This window comes from Zalophus californianus, chromosome 8, assembly GCF_009762305.2.
Source record: "Zalophus californianus isolate mZalCal1 chromosome 8, mZalCal1.pri.v2, whole genome shotgun sequence".
Classification (NCBI taxonomy): domain Eukaryota; kingdom Metazoa; phylum Chordata; class Mammalia; order Carnivora; family Otariidae; genus Zalophus; species Zalophus californianus.
This window is the reverse complement of record NC_045602.1, coordinates 135107047-135122248: the sequence shown is the minus strand read 5'-3', so window position 1 is coordinate 135122248 and position 15202 is coordinate 135107047. Positions and strand designations below refer to the sequence as shown.

General features: G+C 49.3%; 1 protein-coding gene across 2 annotated transcripts in view; it reads left to right on the top strand.

Annotated features, from left to right (window-relative positions):
* The first annotated feature begins 4715 nt into the window (after window positions 1-4715).
* Window positions 4716-15202, top strand: part of CTCFL (CCCTC-binding factor like) — a 29201-nt gene continuing 18714 nt past the window's right edge. For both annotated transcript variants that reach the window (XM_027622546.1, XM_027622545.1), the window contains exons 1-6: window positions 4716-4840; window positions 5449-5993; window positions 6421-6646; window positions 11025-11195; window positions 11504-11637; window positions 14080-14200. In XM_027622546.1, coding sequence (XP_027478347.1) covers window positions 5457-5993; window positions 6421-6646; window positions 11025-11195; window positions 11504-11637; window positions 14080-14200 — 1189 coding nt within the window. In that variant the 5' untranslated portion in view covers window positions 4716-4840; window positions 5449-5456. The remainder of the gene's footprint in view (window positions 4841-5448; window positions 5994-6420; window positions 6647-11024; window positions 11196-11503; window positions 11638-14079; window positions 14201-15202) is intronic.

Here is a 15202-nt window from a genome sequence, read left to right as displayed (position 1 = left end):
TAAGGTAGAGACGCTCTGAATCACAGTTCCCAAGTCTCTTAGCCTTTCTGTTTCTTTCACTGTGAAAAGGGGATTATGACACTGCCCTCTGTAGGCTTTCTGGTTGATTCGAGAGAGAACACAGTCAAGTGCTTAGCATACTTCAGCTCACACCGGCTTCTGGTGCAGACTTGCTGACAATTTGGGTCTTCTAGCCCCATTTCACTATTGAACTCCTTTCCCACTGGGGAGCTTCAAATACTTAGGTGCTTACCACGTGCCTCAGAAAGATTCTGCACTTGAGTTAGGGGCCCGGGGAACTAGTAAGTGGGGAGGCTCATGACCCTTAACTTTGGAAGCACCGAGCAGACAGAAGCACCCGCTGGCCTACTTCGTTCCCTCCTGCCCCGCAGATCACTCATTTATTTTGAACTTTCTAAATAGTTTTATGTTGGCCATTTATCTCTCTCTGTTTAAATCTATCACATTCCTGAGTGATATCATAGATCCAGCTGTCCCACACACATCGTATACCTACTGGGTCAAAAGCATGCCCCGGAGAGGATGCTGGTTACCAAGAGAGCTGAGTAGAAGATACTAGAACATCTGCTTTCCACAGCCAAGCACCAGCATGGCCTTCCCAGTCATTCCTTTGTGTGGCATGCACCATATCCTTGGCCAGGGCCCTTCTCTACTATGAGTCACCCTGGCTGACCAAAAGCTGATGGCAAGGAGGTGCCAAGGAACACAATACCGCCCCAAGTGCTGACATGACAATGCTAGAGGGCTGTGAGAACCTTCAAGCAGCCCACTGAGCAGGCAGCTGGCCCAGGACAAAAGGCTTTTGCAAGCATCACTGTCGCCTGGAGGAGGCAAGTGACCGATAATCGTCGGACAGGCACTGGATGAACCCAGGCTGGCCCATCAGCGCCCTGGGCATTTTTGAGACCAAGCAGCATTTACGTCCAGCAGAGAATGCCGCCGAGTCTCCTGGCTCTCAGCAGGGACTCGCCAGAGCCATCGGCACGCTGGGGGACACCTACAACATGCCAAGCAAAGGTCTGGGCCTGAGGGTCCAGCAGCAAAGCTTACATCTAGCGAGCCTCCTTGAGGTCCTTAGTGAGTGGATCAGAATGGAGCAGGGACAAGGAATCGCAGGAAAAAGGTTTGGAAAGAGGGACATGGGAGGGCAGATCAAGGAAGGAACGGAGGCGCGTCTGAGGGAGTTTAGGTGTGACAAGAAGGTCGTGGACCCAAGAGTTAATTGTCTTTTTTTTTTTTTCATTCTAGACTAAATGCAGGCACCCTGCCTTGCACTCTATCTCCCCCTAAACGGCAGGGATCGAAAGTCTACCTGGAAGAAACTGCTCCACACACTCAGGGTCCAGTGGGATCACATCTCTTCTGTTTCTACTCTCCTGTGCCCCACAGGCCTTTTGGCAGAAAGCCGACGTCTCCTTCCCGAGGTGCCCCCCCCCAAATGTTCTATTATCCAAGAACGCAGGGAAGCTTCTGGAGTCCAAAGGGAAGGGTCGGGTCAGATTCCACAGGGAACGAGGATTGGATGCATCTACTCAAAGCCAGCCGCACCCCTAAGATGCTATAGCACTGCTGAAATGAGGTCCCGACTTTCCAGATTCTTCCAGGACTACCAGATGTGCCCGCTGCCTTGAGATCGAGGCCGGCCTACACGTGGGCTCCAAATACTGCCGCCCAGATCTTTTAAACCCATCCCCAGGCACGGCCAGCCCGGCAGCCTGCCACATGGGCCACCTCACGGCCCTGAGCATGGTTTTTCTTCATCGTGATCCACTCGTAAAGGCTCCTCTCCTTTCCCCGGTCAGTGGGGCTGTTTGGACATTCTTGAAGGAAGATGACCTTCTGGGGTGTCCCCACCTTCTCAAACAAGACCTCTTAGAAGCTCCAAAGGGACCCACCTTTCAGTGGCAGGCCCCCCAGTGGGTCCTGAGATGGCCCCCTCCCAATGACTCCCGGGAACGTCTGCTAAGAGTAAGGAAAACAAATATAATCTTTAGTGCAACTTTGCACTTCAGGAGCAAAGTTTGGAAAATTGCAGGTTTGTCTTCTCTGCTTTACCTCCTTCCAGTCCCCTTCCTCCACGTCACTCCTCCCCCCATCCCAGACGCTTTCCACCTGCTGCACCTCCCCTTCTCCCCCCTTCTCCTCTTAAGCCCTTACTTTTCCCCTCCAAGCCTACCTCGGTTTCCCCTCTCCACAACCATCCTCCCACGGGCCTTATGTCGCCATTAACAAATTTGTTTTTAATCGGTAGTTGGAATTTCTAATTACAAATTTATAACATAAAGAACGGCAGAACTTTCTAGCTGCACAAGTGTTAGAGCCATAAATGCAAAATTACCAGAGAAGGCACTAAATAGGTGGTGATTGTTCAGGCAGAAAAACTCATTTAAATGATTTAAAAGAAGTTATTAGAACACACCATTTTCTCAGTGACCTTCAAATAGTTATCTTCTCTGTAGAGTACACAGATTGTAATAGAAACCCCAGACACAGATCCAAGCATCTAACGAACAAATGCATTACTGCTGGTACATGAGTTCCTTTTTAAAAGTGAATTTAGTTCTTCTTTGTACCACCGAAAATGAAAAAAAAAAAGCATCCGCACTATGCCCAAGGATGTGAAGTAAAATCACAAGAACTATAAGAAACAATGTGGGGAATAAAGCGGTTGGCAGGTGGAAAGCGCTTTCATGGACAGAGAGCGTTCTCTGGCTGTGGGCGGGGGAGAAACTCATCCTGAGCTGGTGGAAGACATGCGCAGGCCAAAGGAAAGCCAGCTCTCCACCGAGGCTTTGGAAACCCATCACAGCCTCCTCCTGGAGACTCTGCTTTCTCCTCTGAGTTGCCTGGGGGGGGGGGGGTGGTTTTGTTTTGTTTTTTCCCCCGTCATCCAAATAAATTTATTCACAATCAGCAAACAAGAAAATTCCATTACAATTTTATTAAAATTTTGAAAAAAGTGAAAACAGAATAGAATGATTCCCTGGAATGTTGTAAAACCACACCTTTAAAAAAAACAAAAGTCAGGGGCGTCTGGGTGGCTCAGCCGGTTCAGCGTCTGCCTTCCGCTCAGGTCATGATCTCACGCTCCTGGGATTGAATCCGGGTGTCAGGCTCCCTGCTCAGCGGGGAGTCCGCTTCTCCCTCTGCCCCTCACCCCGCTCATGCTCTCTCTCTGTCTCTCAAGAATAAATTCTTTTAAAATTTAAAATTAAAAAAATAAATAAATAAAATAAATCAGTGAACTGCCAATGATTTAATCACCCCCTTAGCTCCAAACTTGTATTTATTTTGTAACTAGCTGGAGACACCAACCCAACTCTTTCTGGAGACCATCAAAATTGTAATAGAAATTAATAAAGAATGTATGGAGGTGAAGTTCTCACAACAGGCAGCCCCTCCTGTGACCAGTGGCGGGGGGGGACGTGGTGTTTCGCGGTGTGCCCCGCTCTTCTCCGGTTCTCCCTCGCTTTCCCCCAGGCGTTCTCCCGCCTGCCTTCAGGTGTTCGGGAAAGACCAAAGCGGTCCTGCAGCTCCCGACTTCCACCGCAGCCCTCCTTCCGCTCTGGGCTCCCACCACCCTCACCCCCATTCCGCCCCGGCCCCGCTCGGCATCCACGGCCCTTCCTTCCTGCCTCCTGCATCTCCTCCCCAGGGCCCCTTTCCGCCTCCCCACTTCTATCCATTGACGTCCACGCCCCACCCGTGTCTTGGGCTCCCTGCAGTTCTCGCCATGCCCCCCAGACTCTCCAGAGCCCCTGACAGGCTCCCTCCTCTCCGCCCCCCGCCCATCCCCCCCGCCTGTCCACCCACCCACTCCATCTTCAAACTCCTTTGAGTTCTCCCTCCCCGGCACTTCCCCGCCTTGCGGGAGCTCCTACCCCAAGTCTCTGGGGGCGCCTCCGCAGGTGCCCCCACTACTCCCCTCCCCATCCATCTCTCAGCACCCCGTGCAGGTCCCACTCCACTTCCCCTCCTCGTGCATTCCCCCCATGTCAGCGCCCCCTGCAGGTGCCCCCACTACTCCCCTCCCCATCCATCCGCCCCTGGGTCTCTCAGCGCCCCCTGCAGGTCCCACTCTCCTTCCCTTCCTCGTGCATCCCGCCCCCATCTCAGCGCCCCCCGCAGGGGCCCCCTCTACTTCCCCTCCCCATCCATCTGCCCCCACCCGGGTCTCAGTGCCCCGTGCACGTCCCGCTCCACTTCCCCTCCTCGTGCATCCCCCCCATGTCAGCGCCCCCTGCAGGTGCCCCCACTACTCCCCTCCCCATCCATCCGCCCCTGGGTCTCTCAGCGCCCCGTGCACGTCCCGCTCCACTTCCCCTCCTCGTGCATCCCCCCCATGTCAGCGCCCCCTGCAGGTGCCCCCACTACTCCCCTCCCCATCCATCCGCCCCTGGGTCTCTCAGCGCCCCCTGCAGGTCCCGCTCCGCTTCCCCTCCTCCTGCATTGGCCCCCCCATCTCAGTGCCCCCTGCAGGTGCCCCTACACTTCCCTCCACATCCATTCCCCAGGTCTTTGTGCACCCCTTGCAGGTGTCCCCCTGTTTCCCCTCCATAGCCGTCCCTCCCGGGTCTCAGAGGCTCTTGAGGGTGCCCCTCCCCCTTTGGCTCCCCCAGCATCCATTGCCCCCTCTCCCTGGCTCCGCCCCTTGCACGCTGAACCCCCTCCCTCCTTTCCCGCCCCGCGCTTGCGCACTGCCGCACTTGACCCTCGCGCCCAGGCGGCCCACGGGCTGCAGGCAGTGGCGGGCAGCAGGCCGCACGAGGCAGCGGCCACCGAGACGGGGTGGGCTGCGCGCCCAGGCCACGCCTCCCGGGTGAGGGGCCGCCCCAGGGACTAGACTCCTGCCCCCGCCAGAACACAGGCTGCTCCCACGTGGGCGGGTGGGAGAGGCCCCGGGCTTGGCGTGGAGGGAAGGGGCCAGGGAGGGAGTGGGAGTGGGGGCGCCCCCAGGCCCAGAGGGTGGGTGTAGCGGGTCTAAAGCCTGCTTGGCTAAGTTTGCATGAGCTAGAGGCTCTAGGCCCACAGCCCACGTGGCGCAGATGGTGCTCAGTCTGGAATTGTGTAATGGTGGAACGTTTGCTGAGGTCCCACCTTGCTAGCCCTAGTCCTGGCATGCGGGTTTGCTGAAAGCCCGCGCGGGCCCGAGCTTCCTAGGCCTAGCAGTGTGCACTGGCTCATCTGGGGCCCCACAGTGCTAGGCCTAGCATTTGCATTTGCTGAAAGCTTACTCAAGCCCAAGCTTATTAGTTCTAGAATCTTCTGGACTAACTCCGGTCTTCGCCTAAACACTGTTTAGGCTCAGTCCCTTCTAGGCCTAAGCTGAATCAACTTAGTCCTGACTTCTGGGAGGCCAGGACCTTGTCATGCCTTGCTCCAACCCCACTGTGCCCTACCAAGACTGCTCTCTTGTGTCTCACACAGGCCACGTCATGATGGCAGGCACTGAGATCTCTGTCCCTCCAGAGCAGTTTACCAGAATCAAAGCACTGGAGGTGATCCCAGAGGTCCTATTAGAGGAGGAGGAAGACGGAGGGTGCGGAGGGAGGGAGCCCCCAGGCCCCGGGGACGTGCAGGCCCCGTGCCCCTACGGGCCCCTCCCGGCCAGGGTGCCGGAGGGAGAGCAAGAACCGCCACTCACCACAGAGGAGAGCGAGAAGCACATTCTGACCCTGCAGACGGTGCACTTCTCCGAAGACGTGCAGCTGCAGGACATCAGCTGGCTCAGCCCGCAGCCCCAGGAAGGCCTGCAGGTGACGGTCCAGCAGGCCGGCGGCGGTGGGCTGCAGTCTCTGCTGTGGCCGGGCGAGGGATCCCAGCAGTGCGTCGCCATTAGCATCCAGGAGGGGGTGTACTCGCTGCAAGAGACGGAGGTGATGGAGCTGCACGTTCTGGAAGGCAGCATGGCCGTGGCCAGTGAAGAGAGTAAGTTTGTGGTGAGCCTGGCTGAAAGCGCTGGATTGCTAAAGGTATGGCTGGGACCCTCCGCGGGGTGGGGAAAAAACTCAGACTACCTTTTTTTGTTTTTTAGTTGCTCTTTGTGCACCATTAGGTAGGGACAAGCAAGTTAAAAGTTGCAGTTTAAATTACACACAGTAAAAAGACCACCCAGGGACAATCTTGGGAGACCTCCTGTTCTTTTCTAAGAGTTTAAAAAGTTACACCAAGGAGAACGCTACAAGGCGCGCTGTGTTTTTAAAAAACAGTGTTACGTTTCCTTCCCCAAACGCTGGATGCTTAACAATTATGGTGTCCGCATTTTGGTTGCAATAGATGATCTTCTGTGCTTCTTTAATTCTGGTGTTTCTGTGTTCTATGGTTTTATCAAGGCAAAGAGTCTAATGGATTGTCATTAAGAGTACAGTATTTGTCTGAATGCTCACTTTTGTTTATTAGCTTGCGAAAGATCAGGAGGAGGGCCAGCTGCTGGCTGAAGGGGGACCCGATCCACAGGTGGGAGAGCAGCTCTTTTTTGTGGAAGCGAAGCCTGGAGATGAAGGAAGAGACGAAATTGTGCTGACCGTTTCAGACTTAAACGTGGAAGAACAAGAAGATAAACCTGCATCAAGTCAAGGACATGTTGAGAAAGCCACCTCTACAAAAAAAACAAACGAGACGAAGGGTAGGCCAGCTCGTGTAGCATAGGAGATCGTGCATACGAGGGGGCTGCCGTTGTTCTTTAGGGGACCGAGATGGTGGTTAAAATTTTATGCGGTTGACTTTTAGGTCCTTTCCAACTGCCAGGAAATGGGAGAAACTTTAAACTAATGTTCTGTGTTGCGAATCCAATCCAGAAGAGTTTGTGTCTTGGACACAAATGTTTTTAAAGCAGAGTAGAAACGCTTCTGCTAAGTGCTGTATAGACACATAGAAGGTGGGCCCTGATCTGCGCCTGGTTTGCAGCCCCACGGAGTGGGGGAGGGATGGCGCCAGGCTGATGGAGGCAAGGGCAGGGGCCTCAGGACCAGAAGAAGGAGTGATGTCTAGAAGGCAGCAGAGGCACCCTGTAGGGAAGGGATGTTTAGGTGAGGCCAGGAAAGAGGACTCAGAAGCCATTAAGACTGGGGATCCTGTTCTAGGCAGCTGGAAGCGGCCTGTGGGGGTAGCTCCGAAAGTATGTGCCTTCTTACTGATGGGGGACAGCTCCTCAGATGGGTGCTCAAAGAGGGAAGTTAGGCCAGGTTAGGAAGGACCTTGAAGCTCAATTCAAGTCATATTAAAATTAAGATTGCATGGCAGCGGCAGCCCACGGGGGGAAGTTGGCCCTCAAAAATTACTTGTATAGCTGTTTAGAAAATACTAGTTTCTTAGTTTCTCACTTACTTAAAACAAGAGAGCTCACCCCCCAAATCTCAGTTTCTAGCTCATTTGCACAGTGGTCTCTGGTCACACATGGCTGTTTCCTCCCAGCAACCGGTGCCAGGGCCGGGAGGTGACTCTGTTTTAAAAGTCACACTGCGTGTTCTTCCTATGTGTGGTTCAAATCCTTCATTTAGGTTCATGGCCTCTGGCTTCAGTGGCTTCAGTAGGCGGCTGAGTTTGCAATCTTTGCTATAATATGTATACATATATATCATGCTTCTCTTGTATTTAAATCAAGAGATCGTACCCCCAAATTCTCAATTCTTAGCTCATTTTATTTTTCATCTATTCACAATTGTGTGCAACCGTCCCCACTAATTCCAGGCTCTTTTCATCCCCCAAAGAAAAGTGAGCCACAGGGACGCCTGGGTGCCTCAGTGGGTTAAGCGTCTGCCTTCAGTTCAGGTCAGGATCCCCGTGGTGCTGGGATGGAGCCCCAGGTCAGGCTCCCTGCTCCGTGGGGAGTCTGCATCTCCCTCTTCCTCTGCCCCGCCCCCCTGGTGCCCCCCCCCCCGCCAGATAAATAAATAAAGAAAATCTAAAGAAAAACAGAGAAGTGTACCCACTTAGTAGTCATCTCTGGACATTTCTTTAAATGGACTTATACACATAAAGTATGTGGCCTTCTGTGTCTGGATTTCTTCACTTAGTGTTATCAGTGCTTCATTCCTTCATCCCTGAGTAGCCGTGCATCACGTGGATAACGCAGGTTTTGTTTCTCCATCCATCCATCCATCACCATCTGGGCTGTTTCTATGTTTTAGCCAGTGTGAGGAGTGCTGCTGGGAGCATTCACATACAGGTTTTTGTTTGCACGCTTTTTTCCTATTCTTTTGGGTGTGTATATACGTAGGAACAGAAAGGAATTGCTGGGTCATACGGTCGGTCTGTATTTCAGTCTGTATTTCGGTCTATATTTCAGTTTTTGAGGAATTCCCGGTTTCCCCCAACAGCTACACCAACTTACATTTCCCCCCCAGCAGTGTGGGGGGGTTCCAGGGTCTGCGCACCCTTGCCAGCACTTCTTTCCATTAAAAAAAAAAAAAAAAATTAGAGTCGTCCTAGTGGAGATGAAGAGTGACCCTGTTGTGGTTTTGATTTGTATTTCCCTGATGCTAATGATGTAGGAAGATGGTGAAAAATTAACTGCAAGATGATATATTTTCATGTGCTTATGGGCCATTTGTATGTCTTCTTTGGAGAAGGGTCTACTGAAATCCTTTGCCCCTTTTTCAATTGGTACCTGTATTTGTTTCCTGGCACTATGGCAACAAAACACCACGCACTGGGTGGCTTAGAGAACAGGATGGTGTTCTCTCACGGTCCCGAAGGCTGGAAGTCTGGGATCATGGTGTTGGAAGGCTCTAGGAAGGGAGGTGTTCCAGGAATGTGTTTTCTCTCAGCTTCCGGAATTGTCCCAATCATGGCATTTTTTTTAGCTCGTAGTTGTGTCACTGGTCTCTGTCTCTCTTGTCATGTAAAATTCTCCTTCCCCGTGTGTGTCTACCTGTGTTTCTTCTCCCCTTCTTTTAAGGGCGCCAGCCATACCCACCCTCGTCCAATAGGATCATCTAAGCTTGATGACATCTGCCAAGGTCACCATTACAGGTATTTGCCAGTAGGACTTCAGTGCATCTTTGGGGGGATCACAATTCAGCCCATAAACCTTCTATTTCAAGTTTGTTGGGTGTTGTATCATGAAGGCCATTGGAATTTGTGAAGTGTTTTTTCTGAATCTATTGAGATGATGGTGCTTTTCTCCCCCTTCCTTTTGTTAATATGGTGTGTTGCTCTGATCGGTTGTTGTATGTTGAACCACCCTTCCATTCCTGGGATAAATTCCACTTGGTCCTGGTGCACAATACTTCTAATAAGCTGCTGGGTTTGGTTTACTAGTATTCTGTTGGAGATTTTCCCATTTATATTTATAAGTGATATTGGTCCATAGTTTTCCTTTTGTGCCTTTGGCTTTAGTATCTGAGTAATATTGCCCTCATGGAATGAGTTAGGAAGTGTCCTACTTTTTTGTGTGGGCACTTTGGAAAGGATTGATGTTAATTCTTTAAGCTTCTGGCAGAACTCTGCAGTGAAGCCTTCTGGTCCTGGGGCTTTCTTCGTGGGTAGTTTTTTTTATTAATGACTCAGTCTCTTTATTTGCTATGGGGCCATTCAGATTTTCTACTTCTTGAGCCAGTGTTGGTAGTTTGTGTGTTTCTAGGAACTTTCCATTCCATCTGGGTTATCTGGTTCTTTGGTATACAGTCATTCAAAGTGCTCTCTTATAACCTCTCTCATTCTGTACCGTTGATAGGTAATGTCCCCGCGTTCCTTCCTGATTTTGCTTATTTGACTTTTCTCTTTTGTATCTTGGTTACAAGTCTAGGTAAAGATTTGTCAATGGTGATCTTTTAAACGAACCCACTTCTGCTTTTATCGGTTCTGTTGTTTTTCTGTTTTCTATCTTAATTTATGTCCACTCCAATCTTCATGATTTCCTTCCTTCTGTTAGCTTTGGGTTTAGATTTCTCTTATTTTTCTAGTTCCTTCAGATGTAAAGTTAAGTTATTGATCTGAGATGCTTTTTCTTTTTCAGTGTGGGTGTTTTACAGCTAAAAGTTTCCCTCTGAGCACTGCTTTAGCTGCAGTCTGTAAGCTTTGGTCTCTCGTGTTTCACTTCCATTCAGCTCAGAGCATTCCACAGTGTGGTTTTTTTGTGATTTCTTGTTTGACCCATTGGTCGTTTGTGAGTGCGTTGTTTAGTTTCCACATATTTATGAGTTTTCCAAATTTCCTTCTTTTACTGATTCCTGATTTCATGTCATGATGGTCAGAGAGCATATGATTTCTATGCTTTTTTTAATTTATCGACATTTTTTCAAAGATTTTATTTATTTGAGAGAGAGAGAGAGAGCATGAGCCGGGGGACAGGGAGAGGGAGAAACAGACTCCCCACTGAGCTGGGAACCCAATGTGGGGCTCGATCCCAGGACCCCAACATGGGGCTCAGTCCCAAGACCCCGGGACCATGACCCAGCCAAAAACAGACAGACGCTCAACTGACTGAGCCACCCAGACGCCCCTGATTTATCAATATTTGTCGTGTGGCCTAACACACATGGTTTTTCCCAAAAAGTGTTCTGTATGCGCCTGTAAAGAACGTCCATTGTGCTGTTGTTGGGTGGAGTGTTCTGTAGATCCGTTATGTCTGTTTGGTTTATAATGGTAAGTCTTCTGTTTCCTTGCTGATACTCTGTCTAGTTGTCTTCTCCGTTGTTGAAAGTAGAGTACTGAAGTCGCCCACTGTTGCTGAAGTGCTTCTTTCTACCTTCAGCTCTGTCGATTTGTGCTTCAGGTATTTTGGGGCTGTGTTATTAGGCACGTCTATGTTTATAATTTGTCCACCTTTGTGATGAATTCGGTCTGTTCTTGTTGTATAACATTCTTGTCTCTTGTAACAGATTTTGTCTTGAGTTTGTTTTGTCTATTACTGGAGTTTGCATGGAATGTCTTTTGTTGGGTTACCCCATGACTCTAAAAAAAGGACGTGCCAAGTTACTTTGCTGTGTTTCAGTGGAATTTGAACATCTCAAAGAAGACTTTTACAAATCTGTAAACTCTCTATCTTCTTCTTCCTGCAGAAATAAAACGAACCTTCCGCTGTGATAGCTGCGTGTTCACCTCTTCTAGAATTTCGAGTTTTAATCGTCATATGAAAACTCACACCGCTGAAAAGCCCCATATGTGCCACCTTTGCCTGAAAGCCTTCCGCACTGTCACTCTTCTGCGGAATCATGTCAATACCCACACAGGTAAACCAGAAGAGAAGGATCTTTCCCGTTAAGGATAAGTGTTAAAGTTATATACGGATGCGAGATCTACCTATCTGCACATCAAAATAACATGTTTGGTTTCACTTCAGTTTTGTCTTCAATTTTGCCTAAAAACATCAAATGTTATAAAGATTTTTCTCCTATATGTCTGGGGTATTTGTGATTATAAAGGGTCTCTTCTTAATTTTTAAAGCATTCTGAAACTGAGTCTAATTTATAGGTTATAAATTCCTCGGAAACTGTGTGGTTAAGTCTTGCTTAATAGGATAAACTATGGGATTTTTCAGGAACCAGACCCTACAAGTGTGGTGACTGTGACATGGCATTTGTCACCAGTGGAGAACTTGTCCGACACAGACGTTATAAACACACTCACGAGAAACCCTTTAAATGTTCCATGTGCAAGTACGCCAGTGTGGAAGTAAGTTCACTCATGTACTTAAAGCTTCGTGGCGCTCTTAGTAAGAAGTTGACGTGGAAGTTAAGCTACGCTAATAGAATCACTTACAAAATAGGTTTCCCTAAAGATACTATTCATACAAAATCTATGCAGGAAATAATACTCATTCTATTTTCTAAATTTAATATAGGAAATTAGAGGGGCACCTGGGTGCCTCAGTAGGTTAAGCGTCTGACTCTTGATTTCGGCTCACGTGACGATCCTCGGGGTTGTGAAATTGAGCCCCGCCAGGCGTGGAATCTGCTTAAGATTCTCTCTCTCTGTTGCCTATCCCCTGCTTGCCCTTCTCTCTCTCTCTCTCTCTCTCTAGAAAAAAAAAAGAGAAAAATAGAAAATTGAATTTTTTTCTTTGATTCCGAATTAGTGAAACTACAGCAAAATTACAACTGAAATTACTTATACTTGAGACATGTTTCTCAAATGTGTTAGAAAGTCCTATCTGGTGTTTTATGGAGTGTACTCTGTTCTACAAAATCCAAGGGTATTTGCTCTAACAGAACACAGGACCAATCTGAGTTTTCACTGCAACTTAGGACCTTTTCTCAGTGGCACCTGGTCAGATACAAAACAACTTGTGCGAAGAATCAGACGTGGCCCATTTCCTTTCTTAATTATAGAGAGACCACCTTTCTCAAACTTCAGTGATATGTCATGGTCATTTCAGCCAGACTGTTTTATTTATACCTTCCGGCTGGCTCAGCACCACTCCAAATGGAATGACAGCCGCCTGGGACACTTACTCTGCAAAGTCAGCTCCCTACAAGGAAAGGTTAAGGGCTCCGTCGCGCTCTGTTCGCGCACACGCCGGGTCCTGGGTCCGAGCCCAGTTGGGGACAGATCACACACATTGGGAACAGAGTTAAAGGGGAGGTCTGGGGTTTATATACAGTCGTGATGCAACCGCGTTTCGTAAACGAGGGACACTCACAGGCGGCGTCAGGATTTGGTTCCAAGAATTTTTTCCCACTATTACTATTTTTAAAAATTACTTGTCATTGGAGTTAAAGGTGGTGGCTGTGTGTGGAAACACACAGTGAAGGTTTCAAAGCACAAAGCCACCTGAGACTCCTTGACTCGAGTGGCCCCCTTGTTGGTGCCCTGCGCGTTCTCAGCACAAGCTTGCGTGTCGGCGGAGACCCTTCTCGGGGGTGGCCCATCCACACGCAGGTCCCTCACCTACATTGAGGGACGCTCTGCCACTGCTCTCACCCCTTTTGTGCAGTTTCCAGGCCCTGCCCTGCTGCTCTGTTGTAAGGGACAGGGGTAGTGGCCTCAGCTCCCCCAGCACCATCCCTTGGCGCTGGGGCCAGCAGCAATGTATCCAAGCTGCGGGCAGGTTACCACACTCCCAACGGCTTGTGAGCGCCCCTCATTCCCTGCTCCCTCTGAAGCCACAGAGGACGTTTCTGCACAGCTGCTTTTGCCGCCTGGCTCAGCAAACCTTTCATGCTGCAGTTGTTCACACTTTCTGTTTTGCCTTCTCATAGACTCAAAGATGCCCACTTTGCTTCTTTAAATTCTAAGCTGAAGCTTTCCATTCGGACCTTGTTTTCTGTTCTAAGTCTTCTGTTGTTCTCGAATGTTCTCCAGGCCTATGAATGCTTGTCCTATACTGGGGAGTCAGACTGAGCCTAGCCTTCCTGAGATCGCAGGCAGGGCTGATGCTGGCTTTCTGACAACAGCCGCCCAAGGCAGATAAGGGCCTGCAGTAAGTGCGTACAGAAAAAGAACGGTTCTAGAGGGTGATCAGTCAGGCAAAAAAAAAAAAAAAAAAAAAAGATCAAACGGAGGGAATATGCGGTTTGCCTTTTAATTAATCGCCTGGGATGTGTAATTAATCAAATTAGAAGTTGCTTCCTTTTACTTAAAAGTTTCTTCTTATAAAGAAACCACTAACACCTAGAACTTGGCCTTACTAGAAAAGGAGGCCTCTCTCCACTCATGTGCTGTTTTGGGTCCACAGAACTCGTAACTGTGAGATGCTTCACAGGGATGGTGTAGTACATTGAAGACCCGCTGTTTCAAGGCTCCCGCTTTATTTACGCCAACAGATGTCTTCGGGCCTCTGCGAGCTGATCTGAACTTGCTTTGGAAATGAAAACCAAATCCTGTATGGCTCTGAGCCGCTAGATTTCAGTGTTCCCTTTGTAAAGTGAAGTTGAGTCTGAGAGTCTCTCAAAATTACCGCTCATTACCCACCAAGGACCTCAGATGCACACATCAAATGGAAAACATCAGGGTGAAAAATAAAAAGTCATGACCGGTTCACCATATGGGGCGCGTGAAATCCGCGCTGACGTTACCGTAGGAGCAATTTCCAGATCTTTTATCATGCTGATTAATGGAAGACTCTCGGGACTCTTAAGTGTTGATGGTGCTCCGTGCCCCTTGTTTGTTTTCCAGGCCAGTAAGCTGAAGCGCCACATCCGTTCACACACGGGGGAGCGCCCCTTCCAGTGCCTTCTATGCAGCTACGCCAGCAAAGACACCTACAAGCTGAAGCGGCACATGAGGACGCACTCAGGTAATGCCGGCCCGCGCAGGAGGCCCCACGGGTTCGGCACAGTGTCCCTGTTTCAAGGGATCCTGGACAGAATGTTCCTCGAGGCCCATGGGAAGCTCAGATGTCAGAGCAAGTGTCTTCATTCTTTCCGACGTGAGGAGTTTGATCCGCACCTTTACGTGTGCTTAGCCTTGGGGTGGGGGGGCCGTGGGGAGAAGCAGACCGCCGCCCCGTGTCTGCCTCTGTGGGTGTGTCGGGGATTTGAAGTCCCCTGGTAACTGACCCTCCAATTTTAAGGCAGAACGTAAAGTGTGCTGGTTTTGTAATGCGCTTAATTTTTTATTTATTTTTAATGGATCTATTGTTGATACATACACTAGTTTCAGGTGTACAACAGAGAGACTGTCCTGTCACATACTGTACCCGATGCTCATTGTAAGTGTGGTCCCCTTCTGCCACCGCACAAGCTGACGTGTACAATGTGAATACCACCGACCACGTGCCCCACGCCGAGCTGTTCGTCTGCGTAGCTTCTTTATTTTGTAACTGAAAGTTCATACCTCTTAATCCCCTTCATCTCTCGGCCCGTACCTCAACCCCGCTCTCCTGTGGCAATCCAGAGTTCTCTGTATTTACGAGTCTGTTTTGTCTGTTTTGTTACGTAGATCTCACATGTAGGTGAAATCCTATGGTCTCTGCCTGACTTTTTCACTTAGCGTAACCCCCTCTAGGTCCGCCCATGTCGTTGCAAATGGCAAGATCTCATTCTTTTTTTGATGGCTGAGCAATATTCCATTTTATATATAAATATGTATATATACACCACCTCTTTTTTATCCTTTCATCTCTCGGTGGATGGTCGGTCTGCTTCCGTATTTCAACTGTTGTCAGTAACGTTGCAGTAAACACGGGGGGGCATATATCTTTCCAAATTACTACTTTTGTTTTCTTCGCGTAAATACCCAGAAGTGGAATTAGTGGATTATATGGTATTTCTAGCACTTACTTTATATATTTTTTTTG